Genomic DNA, 15709 nt, shown 5'->3' on the forward strand with positions numbered 1-15709 from the left:
TTTCTTTCACTGTTAAAGTCATGCCATTCAAGGCTGGGGATGTGACTCAAGCGGTAGCGCGCTCGCCTAGCATGCGTGTGGCCCGGGTTCGATCCTCAACACCACATACAAACAAAGATGTTGTGTCCACCGAAAACTAAAAAATAAATATTAAAAAAAAATTCTTTCTCTCCTCCCTCCCTCTCTCTTAAAAAAAATAAAATAAAAAAAATAAAGTCATGCCATTCTAGTTTTGGATATTTACAAATCAAAAAAAAAAAATAAAATAAGGCAGTAAGACTTAAAAAATCAAGCCTGGAGACTACAAACTCATTCTAATACAGATACTGCATATTTTTGTGTTTCTGTCAACACATTTCACATTTAAAAATATCTATGCCCCCCTTCACAGAATTTTATGTTTCTATGGCAAAAGTAATCTGAATTTTTATTGAAATCAAATTATTTAGGGAATTTGTAATTATTTTCCATTTGAACCTGTGCTGGCACTGCAGAGCAATAAAACCAAAAGTAGTTGTGTTTACTCTACAACAGCATAGCATTAGGAGCATTCAAGTACAGGAAGTCATTAAATATTGAATTTTAGATTTACTCGTTATTCGCTTAATTTTTTAACACAAAAGATATGACATTCTAATACATTTTAAAAAATCATTAATATCTAAAAGCCGGTGATAAGTCAATTTTTAAATATAAAATTTACAAAAATTTTAAAGACTTTTAACATCTAAATAATGGTAATAATACTTTCCCTTCATGTTTCAAATTAAACTGAAAATATAAACTAAGAACTTCAAATTTAAGTAATTCTCCCGAACAAATAAGAAATAGAGACTTAAATATTTATTGCTTACCGCCTTTTCTTTTCGCTTTTGTTTAATCATGTTGGAAAGTACTTTTGCTCTAGTCTGTCCTTCTCTGTCCAGGAGATAGGCAGGCACTGCTCCCTGTGGAGTCTTTTCATCATTCTTTTGTTTGGTGTTTCTCTTTTCATGCATCTTAATACTATCAAGAAAGAAATATATTCAAAATTATCTGTTTAATGACTATTATCCAAAGAATATTAACTTGTTATAAGAAATAAATGGGTTCACTTACGTCTTTTTCATTTGTATTTTCTCAGCATGGCGCTGTTTATGGTAGAGCTTAGCCTTCAGGCCAATCATTTTTTTTGCCTTCTTTGAACGTTCATGAGCCTCTCGACTTTCCTTCTTTCTCTTTTTCTCATGGTAATCCAAACGGTATCCATAACGTTTACGGTGTAATTCAATGTATTCATTTTGTGGCTATAAGTATGCAAGAAAAGTTAATTTTTTAAAGTAATGACAAGATTACTCCAAAATTATTTTACAGCACATAAAGTACACATGATATCATATCATCCAAATGTTCTTGTGTAAGTGACTCTGGTATTATTAAGTTTATCCACATGATGTAAGTTAAATAAATTTAGCTTAGATGATATGAAGTAGAATTTACATCTGTAATAATCTCAGTGACAATTACTGTTCACTGAAGGGAACTGTCCAAAACCCACTGGATCACTGAAAAGATGAGCTGACTACATGATTTTCTATTGGTTTTTCTCTGACATAGGTAATCTGTGAATTCAATAACATTACCATTATTTTGTACTTTTTATTTTAAAAATTTGGTCCATTAACACCATAAGCTTGCCCTTTTTAGGTGTAGGTGTACAGTTCCAGGTTTTGAGCAATTATTCAGTTCTGTAATCACTGTAATAAAGATAACGAATTTTTTTCCATCACCCCCAAAAGTTCCCTTTGTATTACTTTGAAATCAATCCCCTTTCCTAACCCCCAATCTGATATCTATTTCTATGGTTTTGCCTTTCCCGGAACAGAGTGCTAATGGATACAAGGAATTTGATTTCAGTCCCCCTTCACCCTCTTTTCCTCTCTCCCCACTTTCTCTTTACTGATCTTCCTTTCACACCTTTCTTTCTTTATTTTTGATTGGTACTTTCTACATATACATAAAGGGGAAATTCCTGAATCTGGCCTCTTATTTCAGAATAAGAATTTTGGGATTCATTCACCTTGTATCAGTTCTTCAAACTCTTTTATTGCTAAATACTATTCCATTCTATGAATGAAACACCATTTGTTATTCAATGACCAGATGATGGATGTTGGAATTGTTCACAATTTTTGCTAATCAGGAATAGTTTAATAAACAGTTATATGCTGGTCTTGTCTGTTTACTGCTTTACCAAAGTTGCTTGGGAGTTATATATGGGCTCAATTTTGCATTTTAAACAACAGTTGTTTTAAACACATAGCCAGAGTCTATCTGGATTTTAAGACTGAAAAAATAATGATGCAAAGCCAATTCCAGCTCAGAGAACAAATTTAAGTTAACGAAAGTATTGTTTTCAACTGCTATCACATAAACTTTGCATAAACAGGGAAGGATGAGGAATTTCATTTTAAACAGAGATGCAGTCGAAAGAGAAATGATTTGGCAGTTAAACCCAGCTCCGTAGTTCATTCGCCATCTAGCCTTTGACAAGGACCCATCGGTTTCCTCAGCAACAAAATGGGATGGCGCGATTAATACCTACCGTGGAGTTTTAACTCAAGGCTCAACCACATTCCAAATGGGCCCTGGCACTGGTGACCACACACGTGTTGAAACCAGGAATTTAACAGAATGAAATCTATTTCGCTCCAAGACTCGTATTCTGACCAATACTTCACTATTTCTCAAAGGTAAAGTTTCTTTTCCCTGGAGCTTACTCCGCGGCAGCTACCCCTCTTCAGCATTACGTCTCCGCCTGCCACTTCTCCCTCCCCGCCCCATTACCGTGGGCTCCGAGGCTCCACTTACTCAAATGCCTTATGCCGCGAGCGCCAGAGACAACTTCTTACCATGATGACAGCCGCAGAGCTCCCGGGTGCAGTCTCCGGGGTGAGTAGAAGCTCTCAATCTTCGGGTACCCAAGACCCAAAAGCCGACTCCGCGCAGTGCGGAAGCGGAAAGAGCTACCCTTCAAATCTGCCGAGTGAAGAGCACGCGCAGCGCAACCGTTCCGAGCCTCTCTTCACTTTAAACGAGAAGGGCGGAAGTTGCTGGTAGGCGGTATTTGGTTGATGCACCACCGGAAGTGCCGAAGAGAAGCTGCCTGAGGAGTCAGAAGGATAGGAATCTAGGTTCTCTGGTTGGTAAGAGGGTGGACGCTGAGTTGGTTGAAACGTGGGGCTATTGCAGACTTGAAAGTAGTCGGTGCCTCTTGCTCCTTACAACCTTTCGAAAAGAAGGTGGCCTCTAGTGCACGACTGAGTGCAAGGTGGGTACCGCCCCGAGAGACTACTGTGACCTGTGTGCTGTGACCCTGCCCGGCGCTGGGCACTGCTGACCTTCCTGGCTGCTTCTGACGGAGCCAGCCACAGAGATGGACGGCAGGGCCTCTTGCCCACCGCTCCTAGATTTCTCCTCATTTATGGACGTTTTTTCCTCTATTCTTCAGCGAGGATGACTGATGTTTCCTCCTGTCATTATAATGTATGTACAATTAAGGATATAGAATATAGAAGAATGAAAGTTTATTGTATGGGAAAGTAAAATTATTGGAGTTTATCAACTGCCAGAAAAGAAATAGACTATTGGTTTTCTGGAATTTCAGGACTAATTCCAGAATTTTCTGAGACCTTTTGGTGCATTGGAGGAAGACCTGGGTGGACTTGCTTTGCAGTGCCCCTTCAGTAACACCAGGGAAATAATTCACAAGAAAGTACATTTAAGAACGTTGTTAGTTTTACCTTTTTATTTTGCACCGAAGTTCTCTTAATTACCCTATAGTTTGAAACCTTTTTCATTTATTGGAGGAAAAATAACTGTACCAAAGGAGAGTATTCGTTTCATTAAAACAGTGCTTTGGATGTAAGGCTCCATCTTCTTAATGAAATCTTACTTTAAAACAGACCTAATACTAACTAGCTTAAGTGTATTTTCACGTGCAATAAATTATATAATCCCTCTACTTTGAATATGCTCCCCTTCCCATTGCCTTCCCTACCTACTTTAGGTCTTTGCTTAAATGTCATCATTTTAGTAAGAACTTTCTTGACCTTACAGTTGTGCCCCAGTTCCCTTATCTTGCTTAATTCCACCTATCACCATAGAAAATACTGTGTATTTTATTTATTCTCTTGTTTATCTGCATCCCTTGAGTACAATAGGGGCAGTATGAAGACACAGCTTATTTGCTTTTGTTCATTGCTTTAACCCCAACGCCTAGAAGGCAAAGGTAGACAGTTCTTATTGAATAAGAATTCTTAGGCCAAATCCTGTGGTGTGCTATGTGAAATACTGAAGTGCAGAGATTTTAAGTGATTTATCCAAGATTTCAGAAGACTTGGGACTCTAGCAATATCTCTGATTCTAAACCTAGTTTCAATCTTTTTTTTTTTTTTTTTGGTAAGACTTTTGTAGTGTAACAATGTGGAAAAATGCATATACTGTATATGAACATTTCAGTGGGTTTTTAAAACCTGAACATGTTAGTGTGGGCGGCACCCAGATCAAGAAATTACTTTAACTTGTGTCCCAGAACCTACCTCTTCCTTCTTTCTTGTTATTAGCACTCCCAAGAGTAAACACTATCCTGACTTCTAACATAATGGATTAGTTTTACCTATATATTCTTGACATAATTGAAACCAGATGGGATAAGTTTGTATAGATTTTTTTCCCCTAACATTTGAGATTTATCCTTATTGTTTTCTGTTGTTATAGTTCTTTTATTAGATTGTGGAAAATTTAATCAGTTGGTTTAAATTAATATATGTTTTCATTTATAATTTCCTAAATCATTAATTACCTTTTTCTTTCTGAATCAGGAAGGGAAAGTAAGTGAAGTTAAAGGTTGAGCAATTAGCACTCCTTGATTTGTATAAAATAGGGAAGGCAAAGATATGGCTATGTTGTTTATCATTTGTTCTTACTTTCATCTATTATTGTGGGATAAAAATAAGCCAAACAAATCAATGCTAGCAAAATGTTCTCTTAAAAAACTATTTCCTGGGGCTGGGGTTGGAGCTCAGTGGTAGAGCGCTTCCCTAGCTCGAGTGAAGCACTGGGTTCGATTTTCAGCACCACATAAAAATAAATAAATGAAGGGCTGGGATGTGGCTCAGTGGTCAAGTGCCCTGAGTTCAAAATGAATGAATGAATGAATGAATGAATGAATGAATGAATGAATGAATGAATAAAATAAAGATATTTGCCTGTCTATAACTAAAAATATTTTTTAAAAACAGTATTTCCTGTATATGTGTCAGTAATCAAATTGGATTTCATAACTATTTTGTTAAATCTACCAAAAGTATATAGTAGATACCCAGTCTTGAAATTGTGGTGATCAAAAGCATATAATGATATTGATGTATGGTTGGAAAAGATGAGTATTTAATGGCCTTTGCAAAAAATTGTGGACATCTTTGATACTATTTCAGACTTTGACAAATGATAGTTTCATAAAGATTAGTTACAATATAGAATCAAATTATATTAGTTAATCTTTTGTGCTCTTTTGTATTTGTGTCTGTTGTATTTTAGAATAGATCTTTTATTCAAGCATGATTTTGGAAACAATGTATTGATTGGGAAATCTCTATTTACTGAGTTATGAAACCTTCCAAATACACATATCATTAAGTCATATCAAAAAAATCAATTCATTAGTATCACCATTGATTTCTTCATGAATATCTTTTAAGTTAGGCTGTCAAGCCTACAGTGACAGATGCCAGTTTTTCAAGGTTCTGTTATCATTTGAAAGCTTGAACTTGATCACTGGCAATAAATACTATCAATTGCTTTCTTTGAAGTGAATTATCATTTTAAAGAAAAAGTCTACAAAATACCCAAGTTTGAATAACATTTTTTTTAATAAATGGTGTTCAATGAAAAAAAATTAGCAAATGCAGCTTGCAACTGCATTTTATGCATCCTATTTGATTTCCCTATCATATAGGTACCCTTGAGTGTGTTTTCAAGGGTTGAGATATAATAAAATTAAGAATTTTTACTGCCTCATCAAGGATATTCTTAATTTAAACTTTTATTTTTATTTATTTATTTATTTTAAAGAGAGAGAATTTTTTTTATTGGTTGTTCAAAACATTACAAAGCTCATGACATATCATCTTTTGATTCAAGTGGGTTATGAGCTCCTATTTTTACCCCAATACAAATTGCAGAATCCCATCAGTTACACATCCACATTTTTACATAATGCCATATTAGTGACTGTTGTATTCTGCTACCATTCCTATCCCCTACTATCCCCCCTCCCCTCCCCTCCCATCTTCCCTCTCTATCCCATCTGCTGTTGTTCAATTCTCTCCCTTGTTTTTTTTCCCCCTTTCCCCTCACAACCTCTTATATGTAATTTTGTGTAACAATGAGGGTCTCCTTCCATTTCCATACAATTTCCCTTCTCTCTCCCTTTCCCTCCCACCACTCCTCTCTGTTTAATGTTAATCTTTTCCTCATGCTCTTCTTCCCTGCTCTGTTCTTAGTTGCTCTCCTTATATAAAAGAAGACATTTGGCATTTGTTTTTTAAGGATTGGCTAGCTTCACTTAGCATAATCTGCTCTAATGCCATTCATTTCCCTGCAAATTCCATGATTTTGGAGAGATAGAATTTTTAAAATTTATTTTTTTTAGTTTTTGGTGGATACAACATCTTTATTTTATTTTTATGTGGTGCTGAGGATCGAACCCAGCACCCTGCACATGCCAGGCGAGCGCACTACCGCTTGAGCCACATTCCCAGCCCGCCTCCTAGTCTTTGGAAAGCAAAATAATTGCCAGTTTCTCCTAGGCAGGGGTGGGTACAAATTATTTTTATACTTCATTCTGTATATTTACATAAAAATGTACTTTGGTTGGTATGGTGTTTTTGCAATTTCAATAAATGGATTTCAATAATATCTCCATATCTTTCCTTAAGAATTAAAGTGTATGAAAAAATAAAGATCATTTTAAGTTTAAGAATCTTATTTCTCTGCCTGGAGTTGGTGCTCAGTGGTAGAGCGCTCATCTAGCACGTGTGAGGCCCTGTGTTCAATCCTTAGCACCACATAAAAATAAATAAATGAAGGGCTGGGATAAATAAAATAAAGGTATTGTGTCCAACCACTTCTAAAAAATAAATGTTTAAAAAAATCTTATTTTTCTATAATGAGGGTGGGAGGAATGGAGGAACTTTGGGAGGAATGGAGGAACTCTGGCTAGGGCAATGGGAAGGGAGGGGTCATGGGAGTAGGAAAGGTGGTGGAATGAGATGGACATCATTACCGAAGTACATGTATGAAGACAACAATGGTGTGACTCTACTTTGTGTACAATCAGGGAAATGAAAAATTGTTCTCCATTTGTGCACTATGAACTGAAATGTATTCTGCTGTCGTGTATAACAAATTAGAACAAATAAGTAAATAAATAAAAATTTAAAAAAAGAATCTTCTCATATTTAGTCAGAATTTTAATTTTTGAATGATACATTGAGTTTTTGATACCTAAAATCATTCCTATTTTCTAAGAGTAATACATTTTTACCTTATATAAGACTTATATGTCTTACAGACTTGTAATATATAGTTTTATGATTTTGTATGTTTTTTTCAGAGAATAACAGAGGATCAAGATGTTGGCCTACTTGAGGATATTTGCAGTGAATCATCAGAAAATATCCAGTTTGCACATTAACGTAAGCTTTTCTTATAAAATTAAATGTAACAATCTCAGTTATTTTACTCCTAAAGGCCCAGTATATCTCATTAATTTTTTTTAAAATTTTTTTATACCTTTGTTTTATTTATTTATTTATTTTTTATGTGGTGCTGAGGATCGAACCCAGCACCTTGCACATGCTAGGTGAGTGCTCTGCAGCTGAGCCACAACCCCCACCCCTGTCTTAGTCTTTAAGCTCTGATTTAACTTCTGAATTCCCTTCAAAATACTATAAATTATTTTGTAAACTGGCGTATCTTTAATATACTTTAGAAATGTTAATCCTCAAATGAAACTATACTCTTTATTAAACTAGATAAGAGACTGAAATTTGTCTGACTTATTTCTCTTCCAGCAGTGACTAAACAGGAAGTATAGGAGAACCTTTAACAAAGAAGAAGCTTCCTTATCATTAGACTATAATTTAATTTTTGCTACTTTAAAATCATCTGTGCAGCATTTTAAAAATAAATCTATATTTGTACACTTTTGATGTCAGTAAGTGGCTCAAGGAGATGCACAGTTTTGTTCAGTATTTTTATTGACTATACTTTCAGATTATGTACCTTGAGACATGTAGTTGCTGAATCTTCTTATCCCAGTTATTATGCAGTAGAAATTTAAATAGTATTGAGTTTGTGCTCTGAAATATTTTCTTAGGATAAAAGTGTATTATTACCAGAAACTCAATAAATAATATAGAAGGCACAGGTATTCATTCCACAGTAGCATAAAAAGCAGATTATGTGCTGGACTTGGTGATACACACCTGTGTTCCCAGACTGAGGCAGGATGATCTCGAGTTCCAAGCCAGCCTCAGCAACTGTGAGGCGCTAAGCAACTCAGTGAGATCCTGTCTCTAAATAAAATACAAAATAGGGCTGATTTTGTGATACTGGGATTTGGACCTGCGGCCTCAAGCATGCTAGACAAGCTTGGCTCAGTGATTGAGTGCCCCTGAGTTCAATCCCTGGTACAAAAAAAAAAAAAAAAAAAAGCCCCTAATCATTATACATTCTAATAGTTCCAAATATATTGGCAGTTGTTAAGTCTGTCTCTAGTAGTCTAGGGGTGCATTAGGGTGGAGAATATCCATGTTGACTTGAGAACATTCCAAGAAGAGAAGGGAAACAAATGCTTTCTTGGTCTTATGTAGATCTGTTCCAACTCGGGGATTTTCCATTGCAGTGCTGCCCTGGGGAAACTTGAAAACATGCTACTGCCCAGTTACCCCAACTCTCCTTTCCTTTTCTGTACCCAGTGTTTTCTAGGTGATTCTCATGTGTAATTGCTATTTTAAATCCTAAAAACAGCAAATGGTTTTGAAGTTCATGACTCTCCACAAACTTCTAGCAGCTGTAGAAGAGAACCAATATTTATCCAGGGGAAGATAGATAACCTTTTAAAGTATTTTTAATTCCCTTATGTAAACATAAGTGTCCTGGTTTTCAAACTGTAGCTATCAGAATTACCCAGAGTGCTTGTTGAAACCAGATTGCTGTATCCTGTACACAAGAGTTAGATTTTCTTGTCTGAAAGAGCCTGAGAGTTTGCATTCCAGATAAGTTCCTACTTTATGCCAGTGATGAAGGTCTAGGAGAACCATTGTTTTAAGGTCAGCTAAAAAGAGTAAATCAGTTTTAATTTATTCCTTATTCTTTTTTGTAGTATAAATTTGGGTCATTACTTTTTAAAATAATTGGAATTAATAAATTGGCACTATAAGGTGATGCAAAATATTTTCTGACAAAGCATAGTTACAAGGATAAACCACTGTAATAATAATTTGTAATGCTAAAATAAAATTAATATCAAGTTTCTTTTTCTTCTTACTAGAATATGTGCTGCTGTAAAAGAAGAGCAAGTTTAAAAAAATCAGAACTGCATGTACTTTTTGGAAGAAATTACAGTTCCTTACCAGGTACAAATGTTAGAATTCTCATTTTACCTCAGCTGCTTGCTTTCTCTGTTCTGTTTCTGATTATCTTTCACTTTCTTTTGTTTGTAAAAATCTCCCTTTTTAGGGGTCTCCAATTATTATTTACTTTTCGGCTATTTTCCTGAGATTATGAGGAATAGAAGTATTCTGATAGATGAGAGAAAGGGTTACCAGCAAAGTTGTGCTCCTCAACTACTGGACGTGATGATGAGCTGAGCAAAGGGAGGGTTGGTGGCTTTAGTAGCTAGCAGATAAGTTTAGCATGTGAGCCTACTGTAGAGTGCCTTTGCCACAAAATATTTATTTTCCAGTTCATTTCTGGTTTTTATGCAAAGATGTTTTCTGTCAGAAGAGGCTTGTAAGTTCTTAGAAGTAGTTCTTATTAAATATTTATCTAGAATAGCTTAAACATATGGCTATTAGAAGCTGGAAAGCTGAGGAGGTAATTAACTCCTAATGTGTTTGAAATAAGCAAACAAAGTAGACTCCATAACACTATTATAGTGTTGCTGTTCTCATTACCTCTTTGTTAGGTGAGAATAGAGTAAAAATACTGATTTGTTGTTGACTTACAAGGACATGTAAGTGTAATGGCTACATTATTTGTGTGTATAAAGGATTTAGCAGAATAGATTTTATTTTGATCTTCAGACTGCAATGAGATTTGAAAAATAATATAAATTCTTATGGAAATTTGGAAGAAGTGGTTTAAATAGCAGGAAGATACAGATTAAATTTACACATTTGACTGTGTTGTTGCTTTAATATTACTTACTAAGCTATTATAAGTATGAAATTGGTCATTATGTACTTTATTTTTTAATGTAAAATGCTACTTGGCTTTTTAGAAGTATTAGATTACTACAGCTTCTGTTCAGTGATATCTCCTAAGCCATCCTTAAAGGTATGATTCCTCAAGACAGGGATGCCCTCTCTTACCACTTCTATTGAACATAGTTCTTGAAACACTAGCCAGAGCAATTAGACAGACGAAAGAAATGAAGGGCATAAATATAGGAAAAGAAGAACTTAAATTAGCACTATTTGCCGATGACATGATCCTATACTTAGCAGATCCAAAAAAATTCAACCAAGAAACTTCTAGAACTAGTAAATGAATTCAGCAAAGTGGCAGGATATAAAATCAATACCAATAAATCAAAGGCATTCCTGTATATCAGTGACAAATTCTCTGAAATAGAAATGAGGACTACTACTCCATTCACAATATCCTCAAAAAAAATAAAGTACCTGGGAATCAACTTAACAAAAGAGATGAAAGAGCTGTACAATGAAAACTACAGAACCCTGAAGAAAGAAATACCTTAGAAGAAGACCTTAGAAGATGGAAGGATTTACCTTGCTCATGGATTGGTAGAATTAATATTATTAAGATGGCCATATTACCAAAAGCACTTTACAGATTCAATGCAATTCCCATCAAAATCCCAATGATATTCCTTGCAGAAATAGAAAAAGCAATCATGAAATTCATCTGGAAAAACAAGAGACCCAGAATAGCTAAAGTAATTATAAGCAGGAAGAGTGAAATTGGTGGTATTGCAATTCCATATTTTAAACTATACTATAGAGCAATAGTAACAAAAACAGCATGGTACTGGCACCAAAACAGGCTGGTAGACCAATGGTACAAAAGAGAGGACCCAGAGACAAATCCACAAAATTACAACTACCTTATATTAGACAAAGGTGCTAAAACCATACAATGGAGAAAGGATAGCATCTTCAACAAATGGTGCTGGGAGAACTGGAAATCCATATGGAACAAAATGAAATTGAATCCCTTTCTCTCACCATGCACAAAAGTCAACTCAAAATGGATCAAGGAGCTAGGAATCAGACCAGAGACTCTGCGTTTAATAGAAGATAAAGTTGGTCCTAATCTTCATCACGTGGGGGCAGGCCCCAAATTTCTTAATAAGACACCTATAGCACAAGAGTTAAAACCAAGAATCAACAAATGGGACGAATTCAAACTAAAAAGTTTTTTCTCAGCAAGAGAAATAATATGTGAGGTGAATAGGGAGCCTACATCCTGGGAACAAATTTTTACCCCTCAAACATCAGATAGAGCTCTAATCTCAGGAGAATACAAAGAACTCAAAAAGTTAAACAACAAAAAAGCAAATAACCCAATCAACAAATGGGCCAAGGACTTGAACAGAAACTTCTCAGAAGAGGATATACAATCAATCAACAAATACGTGAAAAAATGCTCACCATCTCTAGCAATCAGAAATGCAAATAAAAACTACTCTAAGATACCATCTCACTCCAATAAGAATGGCAGCCATTATGAAGTCAAACAACAATAAGTGCTGGCGAGGCTTGGGGAGGGGGGAAGGTGCACTCATACATTGCTGGTGGGACTGCAAATTGGTGCAGCCAATTTGGAAAGCAGTATGGAGATTCCTTGGAAAGCTGGGAATGGAACCACTATTTGACCCAGCTATTCCCCTTCTCGGACTATACCCAAAAGACCTAAGAAGAGCATACTACAGGGACACAGCCACGTCAATGTTTATAGCAGCACAATTCACAATAGCTAGAATGTGGAACCAACCTAGATGCCCTTCAATAGATGAATGGATTAAAAAATGTGGCATTTATACACTATGGAATATTACTCAGCACTAAAAAATAAAAGACCATGGCATTTGCAGGCAAATGGATAGCAATAGAGCAGATTATGCTAAGTAAAGTTAGCCAATCCCTAAAAAACAAATGCCGAATGTCTTCTCTGATATAAGGGGACTCAAAATGGGATAGGGAAGAAGAACATGAGAAGAAGACTACCACTAAATAGGGAAGAGAGGTGGGAGGGAAAAAGAGGGAGAAGGGGAGTTGCACGGAAGATGGAAGGAGAACCTCATTGTTATACAGAATACATATATGATGTTGTAATGAGAAAAAAAAAAGTGTGTCACATTAGATTGGATAGAGAGAAAGGATGGGAGAGGAGGGGGGGAGTAGGGAGGATAGGAAAGCAGCAGAATAGAATTAACAATATGATTGATGTATGTACATTCCATGTGTGTATTATATGTCAAAATACATTTTGCTGTCATGTATGACTAAAAAAAATAAAAATAAATCATATGGGTAAAAAAATAAAAGGTATGTTCCTAAGATTATTGAAGTAAGGAAGGTTCCTCATTGTACAAACATTAATTATCACCTCACATGAGAATCACTCTGGCCTCTTCAAGCCTTAGGAAATGCATCTAGGACTGGGCATTTAAAATTTTTTTTTGATTCAGGATCTACTAGTCCCTTACTGTTACCATTATGAACACTAATTCCAATTGTACAATTCTATAAATAGAGGTTTAGTAGGTGACAAAGAGTAAATCTGTATTTTTTTAAGAATATGATCTAGAAACTGATGTTTAAAAACTTTTACCTTGTACAATTGTAAATTACCATAGCTTTTTCTTTACCAGTTGTAGGAATGTAAATTTTAGTTAATTGAATTTTATTTGGCTTGAATTTTACTTTATTTACAGTCACAGTATTTACTTTATTTAAAAATTTTTATTTGTAAATTCAAGGAAAATTTGATTTTTAACAATTCAATTTTAATCTTCTTTTCATTAGGCTTAATAGGAAATGATATCAAATCTCTTCATTCAGTCATTAATCCTCCTATAGCTAAGTAAGTACTATAATTGCTTTTTTTCCTATAAGCTCTTGAGAAAAGTTACAAGTTTTCTTTGATGGGCATTATTCATACACACTGTAATTTCTATGACTTTCTACCCTAGCTAGCTATAAATAGTTGATATATATCTTAGAAATTATTTTCTTGCCAGGTGTGGTGGTGCATGTTTGTAATCCAAGCAGCTCTAGAAACCGAGGGTAGGAAGATTTCAAGTTCAAAGCTAGCCCCAGCAACTTAGCAAGGCTCTGAGCAATTTAATGAGACTCTGTATTAAAATAAATAATAAATAAAAAAGGAATGGGGATATGGCTCAGTGTTTAAGCAAACCTGGGTTAAATCCCCAGTTACCCACCCACCCCCAAAAAAGTGATTTTTTTTTCTCAATTTAAAATTTTATGTGTAACAACAGTACACTTTTCATAGAAATGAGCATAAGGTATTCTCAAGGTTATAGCTGGCCCTTTTGTTATTTAGCTGTTTTACCAGATAATGTTGTAGAATATACACTAAATCTGTTTTTCATTTTTCTAGTTTTTCTGTAATTATATGTAATTATATAAATAATAACCCACTTTGCTAGGCTTGGTGATGCATTGTAATCTTAGCAACTCAGGAGGGCTGAGACAGGGAGAATCACAAGTATGAGGCCAGCCTCTGCAACTTATACCTTCTCACAAACTAAAAAATTAGAAAGTGCCAGAGGTATAGCTCTGTTGTAAAATTCTTCTGGGTTCAATCCCAGTACCAAGAAAAGAAAAGAAAAATACTAACCAACTTTGAATTTTGCATAGCATAGATATTTTGATTTTACAGTTTTATTAATGTACACTTCATAATGCCTTTTTTTAAAAATTCTTTTTAAACAGAATCCGTAATATTGGAATTATGGCTCATATTGATGCAGGCAAAACTACCACAACAGAAAGAATATTGTACTATTCTGGATATACAAGATCACTGGGAGGTTAGAATGGATTCCTCCTCTCCCCATCCCCATTAGCCAAGGCATCAATGGAAAATATTTTGATTAAGAAGTCAATATAGAGAACTTGAGTATGGTATGGAGTCACTGATGCCTAAACCACAACATGAAGATAAGGTAGTTGCAATACCCACTAAAGGGTCTTTTTAGATTCAGTTAAACATTCAGACTCACAAGACTGTTTTGAGTCCCATCTAGTACTGATCTACTTAAAAGGATATAAGACAAACTGTAGCTTACCAACAACATGAGTATTTCTTTCTATGAGAGCTACCCTAGTTTAGAAAACTCGTGCTCTATAAGAATGAATATCTCTTGTTACAACTCCATAGGCAATTTCCAGGTTGGAGATAAGGGACATGCCATACGCCCTTGGGCAAGCTCAAGTTATTTATCTCCAAGTAATAGTTCTTCTCAATTCACATTTAGTTTACCAGTCAGAAGTTATTTTTTTACTGTTTCGCCTAGTAAGTTGACATCCTTCTATTATCTGGTTTCTAGAAGGAAAGAACTGGAAAGTTAACCAAAGATTCTCTTATATAAAAAGAAAGGATTTTGTTTATTGTTAACCAATAATAGTAGTTTTCACCTAAATGTAGAATTTATTTTGTAATTGTAACGTGGAAATTGTGGTTCTTGGCTAGGCATGGATCTTCATGTAGATTTTTTGTTTGTTTGTTTGGTTTTTAAATAATGATTCCCTAACCCCTCTCTGGAACATTCAGAAGATCTAGTTTATGATATGCACCACATTGGGAACTATTTCTCTAGACTCTTGGCATTGGCTGAGACTTACTATTTATGGAGGACTCAAGAACTCCAGGATTTGAATGTTCTTGATGATAGGTTGCTAAATGTGCAGCCATTCGAATTTCTCATAGAATTTCTCTTATGTAAATGGACATACGACAGAAAAAGTGGAACCTTGCTAGTTTTCCTCCATTGTGTCATAAAACTTTTAGTAATCCTTCCCTCATATCCTCAGACTACCTACCTGTAGTAAGGGTTGATTTCAAATCGTCATTTTTAAAAAAATATTTATTGATTTTTAAGTTTTAGGTGGACACAATATCTTTATTTTACATTTATGTGGTGCTGAGGATCAAACCCAGTCCTCGTGCATGCTATGTGAGCACTCTACCACTGAGCCACAACCCCAGCCTCCGTCATTTTTTTAATTGTAAAAAAGTTTCAACAATTTTTGGGTATAAAATTCATAACATTTTAACTATTTTTTAAAAAAAATTTTTTGTAGTTGTAGGTGGACAGAATGCCTTTATTTTATTTGTTTATTTTTATGTGGTGCTAAGGATCGAACCCAGTGCCTCACGCATGCTAGGCAAG

General features: G+C 35.1%; 2 protein-coding genes across 8 annotated transcripts in view; one reads left to right on the forward strand and one right to left on the reverse strand.

Moving 5' to 3' along the window:
• Nucleotides 1-3047, reverse strand: part of Nsa2 (NSA2 ribosome biogenesis factor) — a 33361-nt gene extending 30314 nt beyond the window's left edge. For both annotated transcript variants that reach the window (XM_078043548.1, XM_078043542.1), the window contains exons 1-3: nt 2892-3047; nt 1099-1286; nt 855-1005 (exon numbers count right to left, since the gene is read on the reverse strand). In XM_078043548.1, the coding sequence (XP_077899674.1) occupies nt 855-1005; nt 1099-1286; nt 2892-2894 (342 nt within the window). In that variant the 5' untranslated portion in view covers nt 2895-3047. The remainder of the gene's footprint in view (nt 1-854; nt 1006-1098; nt 1287-2891) is intronic.
• A 77-nt stretch (nt 3048-3124) lies between these two features.
• Gfm2 (GTP dependent ribosome recycling factor mitochondrial 2) overlaps nt 3125-15709 on the forward strand; it is a 63300-nt gene continuing 50715 nt past the window's right edge. For 3 of the 6 annotated variants that reach the window (XM_078043458.1, XM_078043466.1, XM_005328950.5), the window contains exons 1-5: nt 3125-3310; nt 7658-7739; nt 9599-9683; nt 13320-13377; nt 14250-14347. In XM_078043458.1, the coding sequence (XP_077899584.1) occupies nt 7677-7739; nt 9599-9683; nt 13320-13377; nt 14250-14347 (304 nt within the window). In that variant the 5' untranslated portion in view covers nt 3125-3310; nt 7658-7676. Of the gene's footprint in view, nt 3311-3350; nt 3526-7657; nt 7740-9598; nt 9684-13319; nt 13378-14249; nt 14483-15709 lie in introns of those variants that run through there. The other 3 variants (XM_021728855.3, XM_040273767.2, XM_013360192.4) reach the window with 3 other exon arrangements.

This window comes from Ictidomys tridecemlineatus, chromosome 1 (genome assembly GCF_052094955.1).
Source record: "Ictidomys tridecemlineatus isolate mIctTri1 chromosome 1, mIctTri1.hap1, whole genome shotgun sequence".
NCBI lineage: Eukaryota > Metazoa > Chordata > Mammalia > Rodentia > Sciuridae > Ictidomys > Ictidomys tridecemlineatus.